This window comes from Rutilus rutilus (genome assembly GCF_951802725.1).
Source record: "Rutilus rutilus genome assembly, chromosome: 8".
NCBI classification, from domain to species: domain Eukaryota; kingdom Metazoa; phylum Chordata; class Actinopteri; order Cypriniformes; family Leuciscidae; genus Rutilus; species Rutilus rutilus.
This window is the reverse complement of record NC_140222.1, coordinates 7,499,866-7,526,007: the sequence shown is the minus strand read 5'-3', so window position 1 is coordinate 7,526,007 and position 26,142 is coordinate 7,499,866. Positions and strand designations below refer to the sequence as shown.

Sequence of the window (26,142 nt, the reverse complement as noted above, 5' to 3'; positions counted from 1 at the left end):
CTAGCTCAACAACATTGGCAAACTCCATACTTTGACTAACAAAGATATGTTTATGGAGCAAAACGGGTAATCACAATCCATTATAGATGCACACTATTCCACACAAATTAGTTATTTCTCCTGATCCTGGTGCAAGTCTCTCATTCGTCTTTCTGCAGAATCATAGCATTGACTGACAGGTTTGCTAAGCCCCGCCTTTACAAGAACTGGGAATAACCAATAACTGAAGGACAATGAAAGATTTTGTTCAGTTTACATTTTTTTTCTGGGTTTTTTTCAATCACAGTGTGCCAAATATGTGTCAAGATGACATTCATTGTGTTACATCAATGGAGGAGAGGTGAGGATCCAAGCTAAGCATATGTTTATTCAAAAAAACAAAGATAATCAACAAGAAAACAGGAATGCAACAGCTTACCAACATGCAAAAATGACTGACAAAGACCGACTGAAACACTCAGCTAATAAAACAAGGAAACTTTGTTGTGTTTCTTGGATTTGAATTAATAAGAAAAAAAACTATTCTTTTTAATAGTGATATTTTTGATTTATCCCTGAAATGTAACATGGTCCTTGATAAGTTATCTCACATACAGATTCATGTGATCAGTATTGCTCCAGTTTAAGATGCCCATCTGGAGAGATCATTTTCACTTTCTTATTCCACAGTATAGAAAAACACATGGTCATTTCAACATGGATTTCTTAAAAATAAAACATACAAAAATTTATGGATGCCTTTTTGATGATGAGAAATTAAAAAATTACATTTAGAAAATAATGTCTATAGTAGAAATCTGAATTCTGATTTTTCAAAAAATGTGAAGAGATTACAGTCATTGCAACACTTTAAACTAAAATGAAGTGTGAAAACTATCACTGTATTGCTGCAAAAGCTCCGGCAGCTCCAGCTAATCCTGCTAATGCTGTAACAGGAAGTTCGTTTCCTCCTATAATGTGACCAATCACAGCTCCGGCTGATAAACCACACACAACACCTCCTGTCTTCAGCAATAACTGTTTAACAGCGCTGGGACGCTCATGAGAAAATGAGCGGATTACCTGACTCTTCAACATCAATCTCCAGAGATTCCCTATCAAGACTCCTGTAGTTGATGCTGATCCTCCAGTAAAGAAACCCTTAGTGAACATCCATACATGTGAAGAGTCTTCCTTCCACACCGAAACACCTCCCGTCACCACAGCAAAAAACATAAATACACAGACATATTTCAGCTTTATCTGCTTAAAGAACATATCTTGCTCCCTCTTTCCAGCTTTGTCCTGTTTCTCCTGGTCATATTCTATCCTCACTCGCATCTCTGTCTCTCGTTTGACTCTGTCTAATGTCATTTGACGTTCTCTCACTCTCCTCTCCTCCTCTTCTCTTCTTTTCCTCCTTTGCCCTCCTCTCGGTCTCCTGCATCATTCCTAGTGTGTAACGGGAGTTTCTGTTCGCATTTACCAGTTTGTGGATCTTCACCATGAGTTCAGTCACCTGCTGGCTGTTTGCTGGATCTTTAATGTTAAACTCATGATATCTCTGACCACATCGGCTAATGAAAGCAGATAATTGAGGATTTGCCCTGATCATTTCTCCTAGTGATCTCATGTGTCTCTGATCCACATGAGTGAAGAGCACTAGAGTAAATCTCAGAGCTTCTACACCAAACTTCTGCTCAAACCAATCAATGAAATCCTTCTCATGTTCAGTGAAAGTGCTTAAAGGCAGAATCAGCAGGATGACATGAGCTCCTGGTGAACGTAGAGCTCTCTTCAGCTCCGAGTCTGAATCAAAGTCAGTGTGAGTGGAGAATCTGAAGTCTGGAGTATCGATCACTGTCACGCTTCTGTTATTAACTTTTCCAGTGTGTGTCTTACAGACTCTGGTCACTGATGAAGAGCTCTTTAGTGACTCAAACACTCGATCATTAAAGATGACGTTTCCTGTGGCGCTTTTCCCCGGTTCCGGTTTTACCAATCAACAGCAGCCGACAATCTTCATCTTCATCTCCATCTCTCATCGACACTGGGCTCTGAAACCTCTAAAATACATAAAACCATGCAGCATACAGTCAATTAAAAGACTCATAAATTATTGTCTGCTACAATTAAAAAAAGTATGGGGTGGAAGAGAGAGATGTTAAAATATTTACCTGATAAACCATGCCAAGGTCTCTTTTCACCAATTTCACCAAGAAAATAAGAGTTCAAACTACAAAAAAAATAAAAAAAATAGTTTAGATATCCACAATACAGATCTGCATATGCATGAATAACATTTAGGTAATTGTTTATTTGTGGTTTTAGGTAAGTGAAATTGAAAGAAAGAAAGAAAGAAAGAAAGAAAGAAAGAAAGAAAGAAAGAAAGAAAGAAAGAAAGAAAGAAAGAAAGAACATCAAAAGGAGGCTGACGTTAAAACGTTAAAGAAGTAGGCTATAATTTTGAAGAATATTTTAGTTATTTTCAGTGCTGTGAGATTCACTGTTGAACAGAACTGATAACACACAACTGTTTCAACATTCAATATCGTCTAAGACAGGTTAGTCGTATGATCCTGTAGGGGGGAGCGTAACGCGGGGCTAGTTGTAACACGCTTGTTTAAAGGTGAACTAAGTAACTTTTTTACCTTAACTGAACAGCTTCGGAGTCATTGGAATGGTTACATTACTTATTTCGGGTTGAATGGTGGTCGTTTCGCACCCCCCTGGTGCCCGTGAGCGGAAAAATACGCACTTGCAACTTTGAGCCGGCGGCCACCGCGTCAGGAAGTCTTGTGTGATATCAGGTCTCCGCGATGTAAACAATTGCTTTACGGCCAAAAGAAATCTGCTAAAATGCCGTCATTATTGCGCTCCCTCACGCTGTTTGAACCTGAATGAAGAAGACGTTTTAAAGAATGTCCCATCTGCTTTGATGTCGTTGATCTACTAGCCTCTGGTGTCCGAGAATCGCCTACGAGTTTTTACAACAGTGTTGTCAAATATCTATTCCGAAGCTGTGGGGGAGCTCTAGAGAGAAACCTGCGAGCAAAAAGCGAGAATACAGCGAAGAAATCCCGAAGTTACTGAGCCCTGCTTTAAATACTTCGCACGTGCTTGGATGACATAACTTTGTGTATACTAGTAGCCATGTCAACACTATATAGAAAAAAAAAATCCGCCAAATTTTTTTTTTTTTTTTGGGAGATATCCATAGACATTTATTAAACCATAGCAAAAGTAAATTTCTTACTAAAGTTAATTTTTCAACTCTATTTTTGTGTTTATTTAAAATAAGACAAATCTGATATTATTTTGATCTCCAAGATGTTATTTAACAGTTGAGATAGTTATTTAATGCTTCGCTAACTAGCAGAAGACGCTAGCCGGATTTTAAACCCCAGTTGTGCAGGCGGGCCGGGGCATGTTGTCACACTGTTTTTATTGAGAAAACGTGAGAAAAAGGTGAATAAAGACTGAGAGTCAATGTTCAGAATTGACTAATTATTTTTTTTTTAACTATGTTGTATAGCTGTGTTTTCATGTGTTCGTAGTCAAAACTTAAAAATGAGTTTATATTTAATTATTAAAAATTGCCATTATTTTATATGAAAAAGTTTTTTAATTGTATTTTAGTTAGAAAATATTTTAGTTTGTTTTGTATATTTTTTTTTATTAGATCAGATAACATTTTAAGCTGTCATCATGTTACAATGTGCCCCACACATATTACAATGCACCCCACCTATGGGGCATGTTGTCACATTTCACTTTCGGGGTATATCAAGAAAAAAGTATATACTGTATTAAAAAAACAAAAACACATAATTGTACTAGACATGTGGGAAATTAATGTGGGAAAAAAAAAAAAAAAAAAAAACTCTGAACCATAAGTAGATTTACACAAACTGAGAAAGTCAAAAAGCGTTACTTTGTGCCCAGCTCTCCCCTACACTAACATGGCGATTTTTTTAACGCTTTGAAAAAAACAAAAAAAAAACACGTTCACTTAACCCTCACCAAACCTGGTAGGTTTATGTCTTACCGAGACCTCTAAAGTTGTTTGCTTACACAGCTCATGCTATTGTAAATTTAACATACACATTTCCAGTGCAACATATATATTTGTTAAACAAATACAGATTTATTAAACGTTACACTTACTGCGAATCACACAAGACCGAGGAGGTAAAAAGCCTTCCGTCATCAGTGAACTTCAACAAAATGTCGGAAATATCATTTTACTTTCACTTTAAACGAGTCATGTGACGCTGTTTGTCGCTGCACTCCGTCAGCGCCACACGACTCGCTTGAGATGCGCCTTGCCCGATATATGTGAGTGGACCTGTCCCAAATGGCACACTTCATTTGCACTTTCGGTCTTGGTGCGTGTGCACCGCAGTGGCAACTTCCGCTCAGTGCCGCTGGCAACGCTATACGTCTCCGCTTTGGGATGTGTCTTTTGCGAGTGTTTAATCTATGTTGTTTTCAACACACACAGTATAATCATAAGAGATGCACGCGATTACATTCGGAAATAGACAAGCTTTGTTTCCAAATGCCCCAAGCAAAGATATCCTGTCAATTTTACAAACTTTTATGAACCCAGCCAGTATAATCACAATGAACACATCCAAAAGTGGACACGCGCCGACTACCGCGTGCGCGCGTCTGTTAAGTCGACGAGACCGTAGTGTGTCCCATTTGTCATTTAGATCTCAGAAGGGTGCTCGCGAGCACAGTGGTGATGTGGAACTAATTGAATTTATTTAGTAGCTGTTTGCACATTTACTGTAAATAGGCTATCAAAGATTAAAGTAAATCATGAAGATATTTCCATTTTGGATAAAAAAAAGCAACTTTAAGTTTAATTCACAAATGAGGAGAAGCCATGACATATAATTAGCTAAAACACTTTTATTTAACACACACACATTAACCCATGCAGTTTGGTCTGTTCATGCAATCCAATAAAAAAATATAATAAAATGACATTTACAACAAACCTGTATTATTACAATTTGTTTGTGAAAATAAAAGTGTACTTTGTCTGGTGTACAAGGATATTTGTTGGCACGAATCATCTTCTTTGGAAAAGAATGAAGGTTAGATTAGCTAGACATTATAGGGTTATCACAGACTAGAAAAACTAAGAAATGATCAAGAGATTTTTATTGTTTCAATTGGTGTCAGATGTGAAGGAAGAGAGTTGCGTGCAGATATTCCTACTAGTTTGCCTGCTCCTAGCAATGAAACTATGAAATAAAAGCATGTGAGAAACAGACATTTGTGGTACACAACTACAAATCATTTACATTTAAACATTTAGCAGACACTTTTATCCAAAGCGCCTAACAAATGAGGAGAGCAATAGAAAGAATGACCAAATAAATGTGACATTTAAAGTATTGTGCATCGGTTACTTTCACTTTCTGGTGTGGTGCTTTCCTTTGGTTCTTCTCTCTCAGTCTCTTGTCTTTGTTTCTCTACTATCTCTGCTCTGATTCTCTCCTCAGTCTCCTTTACCACTCGCTCAATCTCGTCTTGTCTTTGTTTCTCCTCTTGTTGTTTTCTGTCCTCTTCATCTCTCTGTCTCTGTTCTTCTTCCTCTCGTCTGAATCTCTGAGCATCTTCGTACATCTGATTACTGTAGTGTCCTCCTCCATTCTGCTCGATCATTGTGTCAATCTTCTGCAGTAGATCGTTCACCTGCTCTCTGTTATTCTGATCTCTATTGTTGAACAAGTGATATCTGTCTCCACACTCCTGAACTAGATGTCTTAATTTACAGTTCTCCTCAATGAGTTCCTCAATGGTCTCTCCTTCCATCTGATCTCCATGAGTGAAGAGAATGATGGAGTATTTTACTACTTCTTCACCAAACATCAACTCAATGAGCTGAGGAATCTGCTGCTCATGTTCAGTGTATCTGTCATTTAGACGCAGAACAATGAGAAAAGCGTGCGGTCCAGGACTGGATATAGCAACACTTCTCACTATCTCTATCATAATCTCATGTTTCATCTGTGTGTCGATTAATCCAGGAGTATCAACAACACACACAAATCTGCCTGAAACATTGGCGTGAGCATCTGAACATTCACTAGTTACTGAAATTGTATTAAGTTCAGATCTGAACTCTTTGTGTCCCAGTATTGTGTTCCCAGCTGCACTTTTCCCAACACCAGTTTTCCCCAGAAGAACAATCCGTCTGGATGAGAGACTGTCAGCAGGAACACTTTTTGACACTGCATGAAAAAAAGTAAACAGAACACAGCATCACTTTTGTACTTTGACACATAGACTACTTTACAATTTAATTCTGTAGAATTAAGCAACAACATTATGAAAGAGAAAATTATAATAATATTCATAGAACAATTTACTATGCAACCCTGTTTTTGGGAAGTCTCTCTTATCTTACACGGACATTTTATGTCAAGTCACTAATGGGCTGAAGAGTTGAATCCGGTGTGTTTCATCAAACATACTGATGAAGTAAAGTTAAGTTTATCACGTGAATCACAGCAAAATTCATACTTTTAAGTTATAATACTCCTAACAATAATTTAAAGGATTAAACGTGATCACAGGGTACTTAATTAACACGGCCCGGGTTCTGTTGGTGCCCTAGGCGAAATTTTATTTTTATCCTCCCCCCACAAGTCGACACCTTGCACCCTAAAATCTAACATCTACTGACACCTAACATCTGCTGGTAGATGTCAGGCAGCAAGTTAGCTAGTTAGTTTAATTAGGCTCTTACCTATCAAATGTCAAATAATACTGCATAGTTCTCACTGCATAAATGTAAAAAAAATAATAATAATCAGGATCAAGAGCAGTGAGGGATTTGTATTATTATTATTATTATAATTTATTAATATTAATGGCACAGACAGTAGGCTAGTAGGTTTATTGGCTGCTGTCACTTTAATTTTTGGAGTGGTGCGTCCCACATGTGGATGTTCAGTGACGTCACATAACTGCCAGATTCAAACGGTGGTTTCGCGCGTTGGCTGGCGCTGAGCCAGAGACGGACGCGCTCAGAGCTTGTCATATATCGCAACTATGCAGTGTTTTCAACCACATAATCCTTATTTTAGGTTTCAGACATTTAATACACAATCACTAGTAAAACAATACATTAGGAGTTTGTAAAATGCACGCTGATGTCTATGGAAGTAGCAATAACTATCTATTCAAATATAGTTTGCCGACGTGATTTATTAATATGAGACACACATAGTGGAAGTAATTAAAGTTTACTCTATTCTTCTTCCAGTCTGCTGGCCACTTACTTACATAGCCTATTTGAGGAGAAACTGATGAATTCACGTGCTGTAAATTCGACTGACAGGACTATTTGAAGTAGGCTACGGCACAAACAAACATGGCAGCGCCCACGTTAGCCTATAGGCTACAACCCGAATTACGAAAAATTTGGGACGTTTTTTAAATTTGAATATAATGAAAACAAAAAGACTTTCAAATCACATGAGCCATTATTTTATTCACAATAGAACCTCTTCTACAGTCCTCTCCGAAGGAAAGTGGCGAACACCTCATTACATGGTGCGCTTCGGGGCGCAGCGATCTCCGGCGAGCACATATCTTGGTGTCCACCAGGAAACCTATGGCTCTGGGATACCGGAGGGATAGCGGTCAGACCGAACTGATTACTCAACAAGCAAGCCAGTCTTGAGAGGCTGGTTCCACTAGTAGAATTTTTGGCAGTGTGGAAGTTACTGCCAAATATTCTCATTGGGTCCTGCAAGCTAATGAAAAGGGTTATCAAATACAGTTCGGGTCTCGCCTGCCCAGGTTTATGGGGGTCCTACCCACCATTATGGGCCCCGATCAGGTTCTGGTGGATCTGCTGGGGAAAGGTTTATTTGGCCTATACTTTATTTATTTGGCCAATACTGCGTGCGCGATCACACACACGCACTTAGGGGGGTTCGGGTTGGCATGCACAGCCGAGAAAATGTTGATTTTTATCTGACCTACATTTTTTAGACGTTTGAAGGCCAAAAAAAAAAAAAAGGGTAAGAAATAGTTTTAAAACCATCAGCGGGCAGTAGGTTATTCGTCAATACCTGATGTCCCCATCTCGTCACTCTTTCCTTTTCTCTTAGTCACCTTGTCTTGCTCTGTCTCTTCCCCTCCTAAAGCTCAACTTTGACTGATAGCCTTTTCATTTTCATCTGTGTCAGTGAAGAAAGTAAACATAGGGTCAACTGATATTTAGCCCCTTTTTTTTATTAATCATTAGACAAGTTAAATTACAGAAGGCTATGAACGCTGGATAAATATATATATTTTAATTCATACACAATATTTAGCCTACACATTCATTAGGGCAGACTGGGGACTGTTGACAGGGTCAGTTGTAACATTGTCGGTTTGACAAATCAGAAAAGAGCTGTGGTGATGTCATCAATATCATACACTTGCATCACCTTTTTGAGCTCAAAGGAAAAGTGGCATTTTACTGTGAGCAACACAGTATTTTTATGACAAATTTTATGACAAAAAAAGACAAAACATTTTATGAAAAAAAAAAATTCAGGAAGAAAAGTAAAAAATTGTATCAAGATTAAATTTTGCCTAGCAATCATTGTATTGTAGATACAGTTATTTGACTTGCATAATCTAAAGTAGCTATTTCTATTTTAATTCGATGCTTTGCATTCGTGCTAACTTCAAACCCACACTAAAACAGTTAGCTAAGGTATGGCTGTTAGGGGTGGGGATAGTTGTAACATTTCATTAAAAAGAGTTTTTTTGTTGCACATTTAGGGATTTATGTGGCAAATAGGTTTCCATCATAGTTGATGCGCATGTCTTCCAATAATCAATTCCACTGTGATAAAGGTCTATAACTCACATACTCTGCGATTGTGTTCTACATGTCCAAGTGAGTTATTTGTAGCAGACAAATGTGGCTACCATGTATCAAATTTTGTGAAATATAGCACAAACAACCACTGAGTTACCGATGCTCAAACAAAATGTGTTAGGCTAATTCCTAATCATCGTATGCCTAATATAATTAGGCAAAAACGCGGCTTCATTAATGTTTCTTGTCCTCTCACATTGGCAGTTGCTAATTATTACATTACATGCATTAAGTAAATTATATTGACCTTTTTTAAATTCAAAATGGCGAAATTAGACAAAAGTTTATTCGTTTGGCTGATTATTTATGTTGGTCGTTTAACATTTCTATCCTAAAACAGCTTTCAAATATGAAATGTTATTTTAGCTAGTTACATCTTAACTCGCACTGTCATGACCGTTAACTGGAATTCGTCACAGCAGCCTTTGTAAACATAAAGCCCGCCTACTTTGATTTGATTGGTCATCTGAAATATTTTGACATTGACGAGCGAGCGGTGACAGACCAATGAGGCAGCTCAGGTGAGACGATCTTGGTGCTGTGTGCAATACATTGCAATATTTTTGCTGCACTAAAGCAGTGTTAATAATACTATATTAATATAGTATTTCACAACATTTATTCTACACCACGGAAAGATATAGAGGTCCTCGGTGACTGCTCTTTTCGCCCTATACTCACTATCGTTGGCCTCACAGATTTTGAGGTCATAATAAGTGCATAACGTCAACTGCGCAGAGGGCAATTGATGTTGAAAAGACACCAAATTGATGTCAAACATCGACGTAAAAAAACAGGTAAAATATGCTAATAAGTTGACGTCAAAACTTGACACCAATTTGATATCCAAATACCGATGTCCAACCAAAATAATGACACAGAAGTAATAAAAAGCTGCAAAGTTTGAGACTTCTTGAGTCTGATGCATTATACCGCTCAGTGGTTCTCATATACACTAACACATTCATCTACCGCTCTCCCAACTGAGCTATTTCAGCCATATGAGTATTCAACTCCAACGTTATTGTAATTACATCAAATGTGTTGTAGTTATACTGGTATCACTATAAATTAAAAAAAGTATATGATATACAATACTTTATGTGGGGTTACAGCAAAAATGCTGTTTGTAATGATTTACAGTTCAGTGTTGTTAATCAACAAATCAGTATCGTTTTTAGTAAATGTAATAATCCCTTCACTGCTTCCATTTCAGCGTAAATAAAATTAGAATTGTAATTTTTGTATTAAGTTAAAGTCTCAGTTAAGAAAAAAATGCTATTTAAACTAATCATACATTAAACCAATTCCAGTGTGGGTATTAACTTTCTCTTTTCACCTAATTACACTGAAAGACATTGCCTTTCTAACTGACCCTAAAATGATATGCAGCATCTTGATCAAGTCTTGACTAACTTTTGACGTCAAATTGATATCGAAAACTACCCGGACCACCTCCTGGCTACAGGCATGAAGATAGATAAGAATTATTGAATGGATGGATGGATGGATGGAGGGATGGATGGAGGGAGGGAGGGAGGGATGGGATGGATGGATGGATGGATGGATGGATGGATGGATGGATGGATGGGATGGATGGATGGAGGGATGGGATGGATGGATGGAGGGATGGGATGGGATGGGATGGATGGAGGGATGGATGGGATGGATGGGATGGGATGGATGGAGGGATGGGATGGATGGATGAATGGATGGATGGAGGGAGGGATGGGATGGGATGGGATGAATGGATGGATGGATGGATGGATGGATGGATGGAGGGATGGGATGGGATGGGATGGATGGAGGGATGGGATGGGATGGATGGAGGGATGGGATGGATGGAGGGATGGGATGGATGGATGGATGGATGGATGGATGGAGGGATGGAGGGAGGGAGGGAGGGATGGGATGAATGAATGAATGAATGAATGGATGGATGGATGGATGGATGGGATGGATGGAGGGAGGGATGGATGGATGGATGGATGGAGGGATGGAGGGATGGATGGGTGGATGGAGGGATGGATGGATGGATGGATGGATGGATGGAGGGATGGGATGGAGGGATGGGATGGAGGGAGGGAGGGAGGGAGGGATGGGATGGGATGGGATGGGATGGGATGAATGGATGGATGGATGGATGGATGGATGGATGGATGGATGGATGGGATGGATGGAGGGAGGGAGGTAGGGATGGATGGATGGATGGATGGGATGGATGGAGGGAGGGAGGTAGGGATGGATGGAGGGATGGATGGATGGAGGGATGGATGGATGGGATGGATGGAGGGATGGATGGATGGATGGATGGAGGGATGGATGGAGGGATGGGATGGATGGATGGATGGATGGATGGATGGATGGGATGGATGGATGGATGGAGGGATGGGATAGTATATAGTATAATTCATGTATGTAACTGAGGATAGCAAAATAAAGTAAACTGTGACATTTTATACTCCAAAATTCTTCACACTAAAGGACTACCTCTAAAATTTATAGAAATTTGGGACCAAAAAGTGTTTTTTTCTTTAATTGCTAATGCTCTTTTTACATACAGACTGATCAAAATGAAGCATTGCTTGGTAATTGGTTGATCTAAATTGGTATTATCTAGCCTAATTGTGAAGTTAAATTTAACAGCTGACAGATATTCAACATTAATTTGTGAGACAGTCTAACAGAAGGATGGACAAAACAAGTGAAATACCAGTTTTTACCACTTGCCAAGTTATTACCATTTTCTAAACTATAGCAAATAAACTGTAATAATTTGAGAAATGTTGAAGGTGTCTGATTAAAATTTGGTATAATATTTTAACTATTTTTCAGTGCTGTGAGATTCACTGTTGAACAGAACTGATAACACACATCTCAACATTAAATATCATATAGGTTAGTCGTATGATCCTGTACACTAACATGGCGATTATTATTTTTATTTTTTTTATTTTTTTTACGCTTTGGAGAAACAAAAACATTAACTTAACCCTCACCAAACCTGGTAGGTTTATGTCTTACCGAGACCTCGAAAGTTGTTTGCTTACAAAGCTCATACTATTGTAAATTTAACATACACATTTCCAGAGCAACATATATTTGTTAAACAAATACAGATTTATTAAACGTTACACTTACTGAGAATCACACAAGACCGAGGAGCTAAAATGCCTTCCGTCATCAGTGAGCTTCAACAAAATGTCGGAAATATCATTTTACTTTCACTTTAAACGAGTCATGTGACCGATATAAGCTGAGTCCTCAAGGGCTGCGTCCTCCGGAGATTTGAGCTACATAGCCTATTTAATGGTTTAATTTTTAATAGCACATCCTTTCTGCCACATGAAGAGGCCTGCTGCATCTTTTTCAAGATTAAACAAGAAATGTTTGCAGCCTAATTATTTTTTTAATTATTTATTTTATTTATATTATGCTAATAAAAAAAAAACAAAAAAAAACAATTGACATTGCCAATAAAAAAAAAAAAAAATCTATACAATTCAAGTTTGTACTGTTGGGTTACTTTTGAAACATTTGATAAAATTTAAATTTAAAACGTAAATTAGACAAATTAAACAATTAACATATTGAATTAAATTAACATTTTATTGCAAAGATAAAGGCCAAAATATGTTTGCAGTTACATGTTCACAAGGCCATACTCGGGTATATTTAGCCTAATAAAAAACAAAGAGTAACACAAAAAATCTAGCTTGTATATTGTTGTTACTTTTGACCCACCTGTGTGTTTCTGTCGTCTCAACTGAACTGTTACTGAAAGTAACATGAGCAATCTTAAGTTCAGAGTGAAATTATACTGAAGTCGTATAATTTTCTGAAAAATGGTACTTTCACCCCTGCTCTCCCCTATAATTAAAGGAGAACTCCGGTCAATTTTAACATTGAGCTAATTTTTTTGTACATTTGGAGTGCTGTCAGTACAGAGAACAACGACAAAAATCGGTGTTGCCTACACCGTGTTATCCTCTTTTTAAAATTTTCACCCTGTTGACTTGGCCAACGTGATCTCATGAGAATACGTGTGTATTTTTACGTAAAGTGTAATTCTACCATACGTACATTTACTTACGTTTTATACACACAGAAACGTATAATACTGACGTATTTACAGCACTAAAACGTAAAATATTTACGTATTAACAGCACAAAAACGTAAAATATTTACGTATTAACAGCACAAAAACGTAAATTATTTACGTATGAATAACTCTACCGACGTACATATTTGTACGTACTTATTTATGCATATTAAAATCGTGGCAATTAATGTTAAAATTGACCGGAGTTCTCCTTTAAAAGACCCGTACACTGTAAAAAATTATCGTAATTTTAACGGTAAAAGACTGTAAAAATGCTACAGTGAAAAACTGTTAATTGGTTAACAGAAAGTTTCCGTACTATATACGGTAAATAACTGTGATAGATCTAACAGATCTTTTTGAAAGTGAAAAAACAACTCATTGTATCATTTACAGTGAAAAACCGTAAATTGACATTCCCACAATTCCCTGTGACACTTCACATTTTATGTATTTTTGTTGAAATAACTATGTTTGTTTCTTCATAGTTTTCTTCGTTTTTTCTAATCAGTTATGTACATTAGGGGTTTATGTTACATTTAATGTTGTTAAATTAATGTTTATTGCATTTTTTAAATTTCATGTGTTACCATGATGGTGTTTAATGTTTGTGTGAATGACACTGTGCAGCTTCTATATATATTAGTATTTACTCTCTTGTGGAAGAACTGCTTATGTTGAGCTTTGATTGATCATGTGACTCTCATCACTGCTGTGATTGGTGGTTATCAGTGTAAAAAACAGATATTAATACTTCAATAGGATGGTAAATTAACATTATATCATATTACCGAAATCCAATGTTAAATATACAGTTTTTTTTCCGTAAAAACAACGGGAAGAAAGACCATTTTTTTACAGTATTTTTCCGTTTTTTAACAGGAATTTTCTGGCGCCCCAGCTGCCAGAAAATTACCGTTTTTTTACGTTTTTTTTTTTACAGTGTATGTAAGAAATGTATTTCAATTAATCATAAAATGGCCCTGATATGTCACTAGACATTAAGAAATCATGTTCATTTCAAATACTTATATCACTGACAACAGTAGTCCGGCCAGGATACTGTCATTTAAAAGTGAAGTTGCAGCCCTCAACTGATGTTGATGTTGTCATGTTGTGTTTTGGCCTGATGCTCCACCCTCCACCTAAACAAATCAAGCAAATATGCATTCAATCAATCTGTAAAGGCAGGATCACTGGGTGGGACACAAATGGGAGTAGTAGCCTTAAGGCCTCATTATACTGCTGCGTCGGACGTACGCCGGAGCCTATATGCCGTAGGCAACGTGTTGGTTTTAATTTATTCTTCTGTGTCGTTGTCCGCGTTGACGCGTACCTAGGGAGCGTGTGAAACCCCGAGGGAGGGGTTCTGGCAGACCAATCACAGCGCTTGTGTCCGCGTAGAATTGACGCGTTGTTACATTTTTGGAGAGGTGCACGTCAGGGTACGCCGTAGGGTACGCGCGCTACACACAGCCTACGACGTAGCTACGGCGGCAGTTCGACGCAGAAGTATAAAACAGGCTTAATGGTCTTCAGCCCAGGCTGTATCAAACAAGAAAAACGAGAAACAATGCATAAATTTTTAAGAAAATTTATTGCATCAAAAACACAGGAACTTATGCAATTAACCCTCTATTGCACGCATTATTAATTAGACATTGTAAAAAATGTTTTGCATGTTTTTATTACTTAACATGAGCTAAATAACAGATATATACAAAAAAAATCTAAAAAAAAGTTTAAAGGGGGGTCGTTGGTAAATTGTTGCCATATGGCAACAATATGCAATCGTGGAAAGTACCATAAAATAAAAAAAAAACAAAAAAAACCTAATTTTATTTAAAACAAGACTCAACAAATCCATCTCATACTTAGTGAAATGTTTAAACAAACATTTATACAGTAAAAACATTATATAATTTCAACAGTTATCTGAAATGTCTGGTAATAATAACCAGGAACCTGGAACCTGTCTCACTGAAATACACTATTCATTCGTTTCATTTCATTTAGTCATTTTTTTTGCTGTTTCATTTCATTTAATTCTCTTCATGACTTGTGAAAGTCAGTGAAGCAGAGGAAACCTAAACACTTGGAGCACTTGCTTCTTACAATGCCCTTGCATCCTGGCATTTTGCATCTGCCCTTCTCAGATGCATGCAAGGGCCAGTGGTCTGTGCGGTCTCTGCGGACAGGATCTGGCGGGACAAAGCTTTGGGGCCCTCTTTTATTTTTCCCCACCACAACAGCTTGTGAAGGTCTAATGTTTTTACCTTTTAAAATATAAGCAAAAGTTGTAAACATAGTCTCAGAGTAGTTTCATGCTATGTAAGTCAATGGGACTCCATTAGGTTGAATGCACCAGGACGTTTCCATATTTGCATATAGTTGCCATATGGCAACAAATGTATTTGAGCATATTACAAAAAACTTATAAAATCAAAACTGAATTTAATGTTAAAAAATTAAAGTTTACTTACCCCAGATACTGATTTAATTTTTTTATTTGATGAAAATTTTCCAAAATTCTGAATAAAAGGCTATCTTCAGGAGCCCCAGACAGTGATGTTTGCATGTCAATGTCCATGAGCAAAAAGGACTGGCAAACAGGATATCCTGGTCATGTGACCTCATAAATTGTATTTTCTTAAAAGTTAAAGCCCCCTTTTCACAACTAACTGTAAAAACATAGATTTTATATCACAGCTTTTAAAAAAAATTAAGATAAAGTAATTGTTGCCATATGGCAACGCTATGCAATAGAGGGTTAAGTGCAGTATAATAAACGCTACAAAAATAAAACAAAGAAAAAATAACTAATATTAAACAAAGACTTAGCAAAAGTTAGGATATTTTGCGCTTTTGCTTCCACTATCGTCCTGTCTCACTCTCGCGTCTATGATTACAGTTACAATAAAAAATTTTAATAAAAAATTACATTAATTTAAACGGAAGAAAACTCTGTCTGGGCTCTGCCCTACGGTTTGTGTCGAGCCATTTATTAGTCTGGCTGTTTGATGAGAAAGAGATTAAATGTAGGCTAGTTGCAATAAACTCTGTAATAATCCATAAAACTGTATCAGATGACTATTGTTCTGTTGCGGAGCTAAACTGATGACGGCACGGCTTCTGGAAAGGGGTGTTTTATTCCCGCCCATGTAGACATCGAATATTCAAGCTGTTTATCCATTTTGGTTTTATAGTTTTTCCATTTGGCGGATTAGAACAAAGTGTGATAAAAAAAAAAAAAAAAATGGAGAAAAAAAAAAAACGGCACGAGATTTATTTATGTTCATGAGAAGAATGGAATGATAAATTAGCGGTTTCTTAATTTTTCCGTTTAGAAGTCTAAAATGAGAAAACAAACTTGTTTGTTTTTGTAGGTTTTATGCAAATGACTAAATGATTAATGTTTAGATTACCCAATTCAGATGCTATACATTTTTACATCTTATTAGTATGTAAAAAAACTCTATATATACATGATATATATATATATATATATATATATATATATATATATATATATATATATATATATATATATATATATATATATATAATTATTATTATTTTATTTTTTTACAAGTTAGACTTGATTAATGTTTAGATTACCCAATTCAGATGCTATACATTTTTACATCTTATTAGTATGTAAAAAAACTCTATATATACATGATATATATATATATATATATATATATATATATATATATATATATATATATATAATTATTATTATTTTATTTTTTTACAAGTTAGTTTATTTTTTTTACAAGTTAGACTTGCAATCCATCCCTGTCTATGACCTGGATGGCTTTAGAATGCCACAACAGTACAGAGGATAAGCAGTTTAAAGGATGGATGGATGAATGGAAGTGAATGGTTAAATCAATCATTGTTTCCAGCAGCATTTCTTGCAACCATTTCAACAACAGCAGCTCCAACAGCTCCACTAACAGCAGCTCCACCAACAGCAGCTCCAGCAACAAGAGCTCCAGAAACAGTATTTTTAGCAACAGCTCCACCAATAACAGCTTTAGCAACAACTCTACCAGCAACTCCACCAGCAACTCCACCAACAGCAGCTCCAACTGCTCCAGCAACAGCTCCACCAATAACAACTTTGGCAGCAACTCCACCGGCAACTCCACCAACAGCAATGCCAATTGCAACCGCTGCCAAATAAAAACAGTACCGATGCTTATCAAAAAACTTCTTAAATCCACTGCGTGTGTCTGCCTCCTTTTCCTGTTCAGATCTCTCAGCTTCAATCTCTGTTCTGACTCTCTTCTCTGTTTCATTTCTCGCTCTCTCAATCTCATCTTGTTTTCTCTCCTCTTCATCTCTCTTTCTCTGCTCTTCTTCCTCTTGTTTGAATCTCTGAGCATCTTCAAGCATCTGATTACTGTAGTGTCCTCCTCCATTCTGCTCTATCATTGTGTCAATCTTCTGCAGTAGATCGTTCACCTGCTCTCTGTTATTCTGATCTCTATTGTTGAACAAGTGATATCTGCCTCCACACTCCTGAACTAGATGTCTTAATTTATAGTTCTCCTTAATGAGTTCCTCTATGGTCTCTCCATCTAGCTGATCTCCATTAGTGAAGAGAATGATGGAGTATTTTAGCACTTCTTCACCAAACATCCACTTAATAAGCTGAGGAATCTGCTGCTCATGTTCAGTGAATCTGTCATTTAGACGCAGAACAATGAGAAAAGCGTGCGGTCCAGGACTGGATTTATAAACACTTCTTGCTACCTCTTCAGCTATCTCCTCAGGACTCTTCTTTGTGTCAAAGAATCCAGGAGTATCAACTACAGACACAGATCTGCATGAAACAGTGGCATGCTCCAATGAACATTCACAGGTTACTGAATGCATTCTCATAGCAGATTTAAACTTTTTCTCTCCCAGTATTGTGTTTCCAGCAGCACTCTTCCCAACACCACTTTTACCCAGAAGAACAATCCTTCTGGATGGGAGACTGTCAGCAGGAGTGTCTGGTTCAATGTCTTTGGATATTTTTCTCTTCAGTGAATTCTGCTTCAGTATCTCTGGTACATCTTCTGTATAATATAGAAACAACAACAACAACAACTACAATAAATACCAACTTTTAACACACTCACACTGCAAAGATTTGTGATTAAACAATGTCTAGAATATGTAATATTGGTATACTCACCCAATGTGTCAGAACATGGCTTAAGTATTTTTATAAGCAGGTTTCTAACTTGCCCAGTATTTTCTTTTTCCATGTTGTTGAACACATGACATCTCTTATCATATTTCTGAATGAGTTTCTTTAGTGGTTCATTGTCATCTAGGAATTCTTTTATGGTCATATTTTCTTCCTCTAGTTCATCCCCTTTGGTGAAGAGAATCCAGGTTTTCTTCAGGTGCTTTTCTCCCAAGCGCTTCTCAATCTTCTCCAAAATTTCTTTCTCCTTTTCAGTGAATCTTTCAGCTTTGATGACCAGCAGAAACACACAGGGACCAGATTCACATGTCTGAGGAACATTTTCAAGTGTCTGTTGAATATTCTCTTCATTGATATCTGTGTCATATAATCCTGGTGTGTCATAAACATTGACTGATAGGTATCCAACTGTTCCAGATTCAACAGCAACATCTTTGGAGCTCTTCTTTGAAATGAAAGCTTGTTGTCCCAGTATTGTGTTTCCTGATGAACTTTTCCCAGCTCCCGTTCTTCCAATCAAGACCAAATTCAGACTTTTTGGCATTTGTTCCATTTTCAAGTTGTGGCCTAAAGATGAAAAGTGATGCAAGACAAAAATGCTTAAGTGAAACTCGTATTCCACTGATAAAATATAATATAGTAAGGTAATACTCTGGTCAGTGAATATATTTTGGTAATCAACAGTTATGATAAATCCATATATTCTTCAAAATGTTTGTACTATAGAGGTTTGTTGGGAAGCTAGAGACTGTCTCAGCATCTCTGGCATCAAATGCTCCTCCCAAACTTTGTTAATAAAACATCATGCATTCAATTCTGAGTTTGCTAATTTTGTGTTTTCATATTTACATGAATTCTTGATTCTTGACCAAAGGAACCAATTTACATTGAAAGCACTTAAACTCGAACTAAAACTATTTTTCACACATTTACCCAAAACTTTGCTTGGGTTTAGTTATATTATTAGTCAAGTTTCAGAGCGAGAAAATACATGAAAACACAATATCTCGTTTACATAATGATGACCCTCATTCCCTAAAGGAGGGAATGGAGACATGTGTGGAAAGGACAGTTTGGGGTTGCCCTTGAGAGCACCAATCACCTTTGAGTTGTTCAAAAAAGGCCAATGAAATGCAACGAAATTGGCAAGCAGAATTTGCATGCTCAGGCCCCACCCCCATACCGGTATAATAGGTTTTGCTGCAGTATAATTGGGCATTGCTCAGATAGTTCTGTTCTGAGGAGTCAAGATAGCGACTTAACCCCATCAGAGGCAGTTCCCAGGTGTAATACACTCCCTCACAACCTTCCAACGCCCAGGACAGTAATCTTAGTATAACACAAGATTACCGGTTGCACTTTTCCAATATATACAGGTAGCAACCTGGTTGGTAGCGTTGGGAAGCATTCTTGTGGGGATGCTACGAAGACCACTCTTCCCCAGAGGGGATGCAAAGTGTGGAAAAATATCCTATAGACTTACCTAAGTTAGTACAACATAGGAAAAAGTCCCTGTGAAGTACTCCACCGAAGAGGGGAGAGACCAACCACAGTGACTGAATGGAGCTATAGGGGTCATGACATATGGAGCACTGACCCAATACAAAGGCTTGCATAAGGAATTCACACAAATAATGGTGACGAGTGACGAGTTTCTCTGCAAAACGTATCTACCAAAATTGCTAAAATTTAAGGAAAAATAATCCAATGTTCACAAAGGAAACTTACCTTGGATCTAAAGATCGCACATTATCACCTCAGCAAGGGGAAGGGTGCAAATGCAAGCTCTAGATCCCTAAAGGGAGTATAGTGGGGACTTAAGGCACATAGCCGGACCGGGGTCTCAGGATAATGTGAGAGTCTACCGGACCAAACCTCATGAACAGAGAGGGCCTGAAGGTCCCCGAGCCTCTTAATGGAAGTGAGCGCAGTCCAGAGGGCCATCTTCAAACTGAGGGCACTGAACTCGACTCTTGCACTCTTACAGGGGTTTTTGGTATAGCTTGGGGACGAGCTGGCAGTGCCACCTGCCTGCGAGAGGGCCTCTGCTGTTGTTGAGGCCAGACGTTGTTATTGTGGCCATACATTGTGTAGTCGCTGCCTCAAGATCAACAGTTTGAGAGTAAATAAATAATGACATAATTTTTATTTCTGGGCAAACTATCCCTTTAAGACTGAGATAAATATATATTAGTACTGTCATGGTTAAAAAAAACCCCCTAATTATTCACAATTGTTTTTTACTGATTATTTTGTTTATTCCTCACACAGGTGTATTCATATTTTCTGTATTTTAAAAAATGCAAGAAAAATCTGTAAAATATGGTAAAACAACCTGTATTGTAAAGTGTTACCTTGTAAAGAAAAGCCCACTATAAAAAAGTGTTTTTACAGTGTGATTTACTTTACAAAAGGTAACACTTTACAATACGGGTGCATAAATGTGCATTCTCAAGCTTAACTAGTGTACAGATAATTAATATATTATATAGTTAATATACATGAGTTAATGTAGACTCATGAAGAAATTCTTCATTCATAATTACCGCATCTGCAAATAATAAAGTCTGATCAAGTCAAGTCACCTATTTCTATAGCACTTTATACAATACAGATTATTTCAAAGCACAAGGATAAAGGTTAAAAAAAAAGAGTGACAAATTCAAATTATTTCAGACATGAAGCAGCACTGAACAGACAATAGATTGTTCAGCTGAGGTCAGTTCAGTATTGATTCAGTTCCATTAAAAAAAAAAAGTCAAAATATAATCAATTATGAAATTAGTATTAATTTATAAAGCAGCTGGACAAAACAGTGATGTCATCAGCTCAGTTGAGCTCTTACCCAATAGTGTCAGTACAGTCAAGTTAAAAATTTTGCTGAATATTAAGTGTCCCCAACTAAGCAAGCCAGAGCAGAGCCAGAGCCAGTAGTAAGTTGACAAAAAAAATAAAAAAAATAATAATTATAATTATAATATCGGGAAAAAGCAGGCTCGGTCGGGGTAATGGATTAATAGATTAAGACATACGAATTTCTATTACTTACATCATATTCTCACAACATCTAGTATTAATTAATTAGTTATAGGCTATTTAGCACACTATTTTAGGCTCCCTAAAATCAGATAAACTAATTTATTTGCAGATGCGGCAATCATTAATGGATGGTTTATTTATTAACGAGTCATAGGCTATATGCCCACATTTAACACAAGATTATCTGTGCGTTATAAGCGTCAATATGTAAAGTAAAAAAAAAAGGGCAAAAAGCATAAAACGTTCGTTACTCAAGAAGGTGTCAGCTATAGAAAAGCAGTAGCCTAGTGTAATTGTATACAAATCAAACAAAGTGATGATGTATGTAGATTAGCTAAATGAACGCAACAGTGAATAAAATCGAATGTACAAAGAAGTCCGCGGTCGAAATGCATAGTTGGAAGCGTCAGGGAAATTGTCATATTTTCTCATCTTTCTAATTTCACTTTAAAATTTACACAATCAGGTTTAAAACAAATATAATATTTTTTAATTGATTTCAGTCCTTGAAAATAAGTGGTTACTTTAAGTAAAATAAACGTAAGTTGACACTTTGACGACATATTGGCGTATTTATTAAACAACAACAACAACAACAAAAAAAAAAAAAAAAAAAAAGTAGCCGGCTACTTAAACGGCAGCCTCGCGCTTGCAAACCTAATACACCTCAAATTAATCAGCTGTAAGTTGTAAATTGATTAAACAGCAATCTACCTAACATCAATAATTAGAGTCTGGGATAATAATTCAGACTTCATCCAATCTTACCTTTTAGCTGAGATAGGTATGAATTTTTCGATCTGAAATCGAGCTTCGCACTGCCTGTCTGTCGGTGCTGAAAGATGAAAGTAAGGCTATAGGCTACTTTCGCTTTTGTGACTGCCGAAGGGTGGAGCGCTGCAGATTCAAAATAGAGTAGCCTAAAGATATTAACTACACTAGAACGCATAGCCTATGTTTGGGGACACCAAAGTATATTAAGTTTATGGAGCAACATGTTCATTTAGGCACACGTCGTTTTAGTAGACCTACTTAATACAGAACAAAATAACCTAAAACAATTAGCCTACGTCTTAATTTTCTGAAATTAGACTACATTTTTCCAAAATTAAATACAAATTTGAAGGTAGGTATTTAAAACAGCGTTGCATTAAACTTACCTTATTAAGAAGCAATAATAGCCATTTCACCCAAAAACAATACTTCTGTCATAATTTACTCTCCCTCATGTCTTTTAAAACCTTTACAAACGTCCTCCTTCTGTGAGACACAAAATTATATATAGGTGCTTGGGTGAATAAATGATGGAAGAATTTAAGTGTTGAAGTGTGAACTGTTTTGGCGGTACCCGGGGCACTAAAGCTGCTGTAAAACATTTGAATTGTATAAATCGTTAGAAACAAAGGTAACTGTATAAAGCCTTATTTATAAGATGTATTTTGTTTATAATTTGTTTTAAACCCTTAATTGTTTTAAATAAAAGGGGTTGCAAAGTCTCTCTCTCTCTCTCTCTCTCTCTCTCTCTCTCTCTCTCTCTCTCTCTCTCTCTCTCTCTCTCTCTCATCACGTGACATAATGTATAAACAATAGGCTTGTTCGACTTGAACCGGCGCTGCACAGACCGATCGGTGAATGATATCAAAGTACCGCGAGAGCGAATAGAAAGTAGACGGCTCCTTATGCTTTTGAATTGCTCTCGCGGTAGGCTACTTTGATGTCATAAACCGATCGGTCTGTGCAGCGCCGGTTCAAGTCGAACAAGCCTAATATCTTTGTTCCATGAAATGACGTGACATAGCAGAAACGGTATTTATGCACATACACACGGCAGACCGCATGCCTGTTTCATAAAAGACGGTAAGAAAAGCGGGGGTTAAACTCCAACACCTATCTCGAATGAACACATAAGTTGCGGTTAAAAACTGGTTTCATGAAAGGTAGGCCTAATTGAAGTTCACGACGCAATCCCACTAATTTGATCCAGGTTTATTCTCAGTGCAAAACTTAAATTTTACAGGTAGCCTATATTCTCCATCTGTAAATGTTTGAAAGAATGCATTCTGACTAGCTTGGAATTATTGGGGAAAAAAAATATTATGTCTTTTTAAGAAATATATAGGCTATATATATATTATATATATATATATATATATATATATATATATATATATATATATATATATATATTATTTTTTTTATTTATTTTTTTATTAAAAAATATATAAGTGCAAAAATACTTCAAAGCAACTGCAACACGGTCTGACCAAGGTAACGTTAGCCAGATACTTATTTGTTTTAAATTATTTATGTATTTCTTTAAATAGCATACCTTGTGCTATAGTTCTGTTAATAAAGCCAAGCTAAAAGCAACAACACACAGCCTCTAAAAAAATGCCCTTTTTTAATGTAGCCTATTTTATACAAATTTATTATCACATTTGAATCCCAATAGCATTGTTTTTGCATCACTTATGATAGTAAAACCAACTGAAAGCAGTTATTTTAGGACTTATAATAGATCACACTATTGTGATATCAAATATGTAACATTTACTGTGTTTTTACCTGGTCGATTGTGTGTGTGTGTGTGTGTGTGTGTGTGTGTGTGTTTGTTTCAAGGCTATATCTGCACAGTTTATCGCCTTTTTTCAAGAGTAGCTTTAAAGATGGAACAATTGAGCGTTTTTCCTCTTCGTTTTGTACTTTGTAGACGATCCCTATATTTTACATTACAAAATGTAGGTTTCTATACAGCAAATCGGATTAAAACACATAACTACATTGTGTGTTCTCTTCAACATTGTAAAACAGTTCGAACACAACCTGATTTTTGTTCTAAATGCTGAATCGCTATTGATCTATTAAAGTGTTTCGAAGCTGAATCTCTGGCAATGTCCAACGTCAAACCAACTTTATGTCCCAGAGGACTTAGTTTGAAGGCTGCATATCATCGAGTCGGTCTCATTCAAGAAAAGTAACTGTAATAACATTTAGTTATTCCTCGTTAGGTGTAAAATGCTGTCATTTCTTTATTAGCCTACTTTGTAATCTAACTGTTCTTTATTTATTTTTATTTATTTAAATTTTTTTTTTAATGAGGCCGATTCGACGCGACCTCCGCAGGACGCAGCCCTTGAGGACTCAGCTTATATCGGTCACATGACTCCGTTTAAAGTGAAAGTAAAATGATATTTCCGACATTTTGTTGACGGAAGGCTTTTTACCTCCTCGGTCTTGTGTGATTCTCAGTAAGTGTAACGTTTAATAAATCTGTATTTGTATATATCTAACAAATGTTTCACTGGCTATATGCATTTAACAATGGCATGAGCTATGTATGTAAGCAATAATCTTTAGAGGTCTCGGTAAGACATAAACAAACCTACCAGGTTTGGTGAGGGTTAAGTGAATGTTTTTGTCTCTCCAATCGTTCAAAAAAATCGCCATGTTACAGGAACATACTGGTTACCAACCTACTTTATGTTCAACATAAGAAATAAACTACAGGTTTTTGAAACAACACGTGAATGAGTAAATAATGACAGAATGTTCTTTTTTCTTTTTTTTAACTAAAAGGCTCACAGAAAAAAAGTCACATTTTTAACCTATTTTCAGTAAAATTAAAAGTCATTTTTATTTGGTCATGTACTGTACCACTGCAATCTCTACACATGAACTAAAACGATTTAAAGTTCATTTATTTATTTGAAAAGTAATCTTGTATTGTCGTCTGATAATGAGCAGTGATGACATAACACACTTTTAATATCTAGGCACTTTTCTGCATCTGTAAACTTGACATGCTATATAACACAAAACAAAACAAAAAAATCTGCTGTATAGTCTTACAGATGGGCCTAACACAAATCAATTTAGGAAACGTAATCTGTAATATTATCATGCTTGCTCAATTTATAAAAGCAAACCTAAACCATTTATTTTACGTGTTATTTTGTAGCCTACATCTGTTCTCTGATTGCGGACTCTTTGCAAAGTTTGCAAAAGATATATAGTCATGATTGTTTCTTATATTCACGATTAACAATTTTCTTTTCTTTTTACAGTACATTACTGGCAGGACGGATGCCAGAAAGTTTCTGTATTTCAATTTACAGTAATTGTACTGTAATTCAATTTACAGTACACAGTAAATCTACAAATCACAGATCAGTACTGTAAATCTATAAAACCATATTTGATTTTATTGTATTTTGTAATTTGACCTGCTTCTGCTGTAATTTGTTATATGGTATTGTACTGTAATATATTGATACATTACTGCTAAATATTACTATAATTTTCATAATAATTACTAATGGTGATGTTATAATTATATAATATATGTAGTTATTACAGTAACTTTATTACAGTAGGTAGTAATATTATAATGCTACTGTACTTCAGAATAACATTGCAAATCAAAAGACAATCCAAACAATGTTCTTGTCAATCATTAAACTTGGCTGGGATGATCTTGAAAGGTACAGATACTGGAACCTGGTGATGACCGGACTCCTCACTGATGACCAAAACGGAAAAAAGACATGACACACAAAGACACGTATGATAAAAACCTGTGTAAGCCCATCTGTCGGTCCAATGGAGGTTTTCCGATAGGACGGGTGAAGGTCTCTGCGCGTTACTGTCTTTCCGCGTGGCAAAGTAATTTAATTCCATTTAAGCTTTTATCTGACTCCATTTATATCTGACTCCATTTTATCACAACCTCGAATTTAGGTTAGATTGCCAATTGGTTATTGGTCAATTATATAATAGTTTAGCAATACATTTGATTGTTCAATTTAACTCTTTAATTATATTTTACCCAGTTCATATTAGGAAGCTATGTTGCTCAGAGGTCCTCACGTCTTTAACGTTTAACGTGGGTCTCACGATCACAAGCTCGCCAG

General features: G+C 36.4%; 2 protein-coding genes and 1 pseudogene across 3 annotated transcripts in view; all 3 read right to left on the bottom strand.

The window, feature by feature from the left end:
• Positions 1-12,094, bottom strand: part of LOC311294825 (GTPase IMAP family member 8-like) — a gene marked incomplete at its 3' end in the record, with an annotated part of 31,971 nt that extends 19,877 nt beyond the window's left edge. Inside the window, exons 1-2 of the mRNA XM_084415858.1 lie at positions 12,026-12,094; positions 5,390-6,230 (exon numbers count right to left, since the gene is read on the bottom strand). Coding sequence (XP_084271984.1) covers positions 5,390-6,230; positions 12,026-12,068 — 884 coding nt within the window. The 5' untranslated portion in view covers positions 12,069-12,094. The remainder of the gene's footprint in view (positions 1-5,389; positions 6,231-12,025) is intronic.
• LOC311295028 (GTPase IMAP family member 7-like) lies at positions 348-4,276 on the bottom strand (annotated as a pseudogene). Its single transcript, XR_014630297.1, has 3 exons — positions 4,147-4,276; positions 2,157-2,215; positions 348-2,045 (listed from the first exon to the last, which is right to left on the bottom strand). The product of XR_014630297.1 is annotated as a GTPase IMAP family member 7-like (transcript).
• Positions 12,095-16,791: 4,697 nt separating the features above from the next.
• LOC311295011 (GTPase IMAP family member 8-like) lies at positions 16,792-22,070 on the bottom strand. The gene is made up of 3 exons (XM_084416178.1): positions 22,001-22,070; positions 18,179-18,760; positions 16,792-18,059 (listed from the first exon to the last, which is right to left on the bottom strand). Exons 2-3 carry the CDS (start codon positions 18,744-18,746, stop codon positions 16,882-16,884), a joined length of 1,746 nt encoding a protein of 581 aa, XP_084272304.1. The 5' UTR covers positions 18,747-18,760; positions 22,001-22,070; the 3' UTR covers positions 16,792-16,881.
• Positions 22,071-26,142: the final 4,072 nt, after the last annotated feature.

Excerpts from the sequence above, each read along its gene's own strand:
- LOC311295011 (XM_084416178.1), bottom strand. The coding sequence starts at position 18,746 with ATGGAACAAATGCCAAAAAGTCTGAATTTGGTCTTGATTGGAAGAACG. Across the intron at positions 18,060-18,178 it reads GCCATGTTCTGACACATTGG|AAGATGTACCAGAGATACTG; the intron begins GTGAGTATACCA and ends TATATTATACAG.